General features: G+C 59.3%; 1 protein-coding gene across 1 annotated transcript; it reads right to left on the minus strand.

The window, feature by feature from the left end:
* Positions 1 to 305: 305 nt before the first annotated feature.
* On the minus strand, positions 306 to 1,824 carry LOC139831254 (uncharacterized). The gene has a single exon (XM_071820583.1). The coding sequence runs from the start codon at positions 1,434 to 1,436 to the stop codon at positions 594 to 596; it is 843 nt and encodes a 280-aa protein (XP_071676684.1). The 5' UTR covers positions 1,437 to 1,824; the 3' UTR covers positions 306 to 593.
* Between the last annotated feature and the right edge of the window lie 1,289 nt (positions 1,825 to 3,113).

Below are 3,113 nucleotides of genomic sequence, written 5' to 3' on the forward strand. Positions count from 1 at the left end.
TCCGAGCAACAGCCAACGAATATCGATCTGAACGATTTAGCATCGGCCGGCGCCGGCGGATAGAACTACCTCTGATGGATAATATGCGCTGGAAAGAACATTTGATGAGAAGTCCTCGGAGTGGGAGTGGGAAGCGGGGAGCATTCTAACAGAGCCCGAACTCGCGGCCGAAACTGAAAATGTCCGGCGAGAATAGGGGTTTGGTTCGGAGAATGTTGTTGCCACAAGGGCCTAGCTAGCTCTTGCTGCGAACGAACGGAGGGGGCGCTCGAACGCCTTCTTCTTCCTTCAAACCCGAGCTCAACCTCGTGGTCCTACTAATGGAGATTACAGGGAGGGGTCTTATAGCTGCAGCTCGCACCCACGTCGCTACAGCGCGCACACACGCACCCACTCGCCCATGATCAGCTCTCCCAGCTCGCGCACGACGCGCTCATACGCGATCGCCACGGCCGGCCGCGCGGCTGGACCAACTCTCCTATTCTCTCGCTAACAAACTAACTAACACACGCAACGCACACACACGATACAAACACAAGCCAGGCACAGACATGACATGGCTTAGTGCCAACACACTCCCCCTAAGCCATGACCTAGTACAGGCCCGGCTGGTCGTCGACGAGGAGCGCCTCCGCCTGCTTTTCTTTCTTCTTCTTCCTGCAGTCGCGCTCGAAGTGGCCGCGGATGCCACAGTAATAGCACTTTCCACGCTTGCCCAAGTCCGCGCCGTTCCCCACGTCGTCGTCGTGGCCGCCAACGCGCGCACGGCGCTGAGCCTCCCACTGCGCCGCCGTGAGAAGCAGCTGGTCCTGACGACGCTCGCCACCAAGAGCCACCTTGCGCCGCTCCGACCGCTCCTGGAACGACTTCAGCCGCCCCAGCACCTCGTCAAAACAAACAGTCTCGACGTCGCAGAATTGCTCGATGCCGGCCACCGCCGTGAACAGGTCGTCAGGCACGGTGTCGAGTATCTTCTTGACCATCTCGGCATCGCTTAGCGTCGCGCCGAGGTTCGCGTACTTGGCCGCCATGCCGCTGATCTTCCCAGCGTACACGTCGAGCTCCTCGCCGTCCGCCATGATCAGCCGGTCGAAATTACCGCGGAGCGTGGACAGCCGTGCAGCCCTGACGCGGTCCGCACCGACGAACCGTGCCTTGAGGCTCGCCCACACCTCAGCCGCCGTCTTCTTCGACGAAACCTGCAACAGAATGTCCTCAGAGAGGGCTCCAAGGAGGTATGCCCTCGCCGTCTTGTCCTTCTTGGCGATGATCGCCTCTGCCGCGTCCTCCGCGGGGACTACGGCCTCCCACAGCCCCTGCGCGTCCAGGTTCGCCTCCACCTTGATCGCCCAGACGGTGTAGTTCGTCGGTGTCAGCACCGGACAGGGGAACGACACCGTGCTCCCCCCAGCTCCGCCGTGCGGGATTAATGCCATCGCTCACCTCGCTCTGATACCAAATGTTGTTGCCACAAGGGCCTAGCTAGCTCTTGCTGCGAATGAACGGAGGTGGAAGACAGAGATACACAGAATTTTTCTGGGCGCTCGAACGCCTTCTTCTTCCTTCAAACCCGAGCTCAACCTCGTGGTCCTACTAATGGAGATTACAGGGAGGGGTCTTATAGCTGCAGCTCGCACCCACGTCGCTACAGCGCGCACACACGCACCCACTCGCCCATGATCAACTCTCCCAGCTCGCGCACGACGCGCTCATACGCGATCGCCACGGCCGGCCGCGCGGCTGGACCAACTCTCCTATTCTCTCGCTAACAAACTAACTAACACACGCAACGCACGCACACGATACAAACACAAGCCAGGCACAGACATGACATGGCTTAGTGCCAACAGAGAAGGGCCAGAATGGAGTCCGAACTCGCGGTCTGGCCCGTAAAACGAGTTCGGGCCCCCGAGAAATCGAGCGGACGCCCCGTATTAAAATGGCCGCGGAGGGGAGTTCGGTTCGTAAACCCTACTCCCCTCCGCCGCTTTCACTCCCGTCGTTGCCGCCTGCCTCCTCTCCGGCGAGCGATTCCGCCACGTTCGACGCCACTCCGCCGTTTCGGCCACTACCCCTCCGTCCGAAATGGGGCGTTTAAGACGCGTGGGTAGGGAAGGTGGCCAAATCGGCGGCGGAAAAGCACCTCGGCGTCCGCCGGGTGTACGGGCAGAGGCGGACCGCACCAGGCGCCCGCGCTTCGACGACGCATGGAAGCGGGCCGGCCGGAAGTGGCCGGTATTTATGGCGTGCCGTCAAGCACGCGAGGAGGCGGCTGAGGAAGGAGAAGCGGAGGCGCCCCCGCTGCCGGCGCTGCCCCCGCGCGGCAACGACGACGACGACGCCGACGGGCCGCCTCTAGCCTGCGGGAGCACCTCGGAAGCGGCGGCCTTCGAGGTGGCGGCGCTCATCGTCGCCTAGGAATAGCCGGCGACCAAAAACCCTCCACCGGCGACATGAAGCGCCCCGGTGACAGTATAGTCCATTCGGCTACAAGTCACGGTGGTTGTGAAGTAGATGCACTGTGTAGGTGACTACGACGCAGAGTTCCGGGCGGAGGTGACCATGACGATGTGGGCTTAGCCCAGTGGTTGGGGTCGCAGTGGCGCACCCAACGATCGGAGTTAGATTCTTGTCAGGGATGAATTTTGAAATTATCACGCCAAGTCCTATTTCTACTATATCAAAAAGTGTCTAGTTCCTCCTAGACATGGTTTCATTTTTTTTAAACCTGGTACGCATGTGGGGGCTGTGTGCGAACATGTAGGCGCGTTTGTTGTCTGTAGCTATTTTCTGCACCACTGGTGCAGTGGGAAGGAGCCCTCTGCGCGTCTAAAATAGGCCATGGGCCACAAAAGCCACTTTGTTTAGTGGCATGCACGGAGAAATTTCTGCCCGTGGAGATTTGGGCTCTGGCCGTTTGGTAGGTCGGTTTTCAGGTCTTGTAGCAGCCTAGAACGGTGCTCCTGTTGTTTGGTTGCGACCCAGAATCTGCTTCTGCTTACCTCTTACCTTCGGTGGTGAGGTTACCAGACATCAACAGCGCAATCAAGAACAAAATAACAGTTGAGGCAAACTTAGCATTGATCATAGTTCAAACACGATCATAGTTCACG

The sequence above is a fragment of the Lolium perenne genome, chromosome 5 (assembly GCF_019359855.2).
Source record: "Lolium perenne isolate Kyuss_39 chromosome 5, Kyuss_2.0, whole genome shotgun sequence".
NCBI classification, from domain to species: domain Eukaryota; kingdom Viridiplantae; phylum Streptophyta; class Magnoliopsida; order Poales; family Poaceae; genus Lolium; species Lolium perenne.

Excerpts from the sequence above, each read along its gene's own strand:
- LOC139831254 (XM_071820583.1), bottom strand. The coding sequence starts at position 1,436 with ATGGCATTAATCCCGCACGGCGGAGCTGGGGGGAGCACGGTGTCGTTC.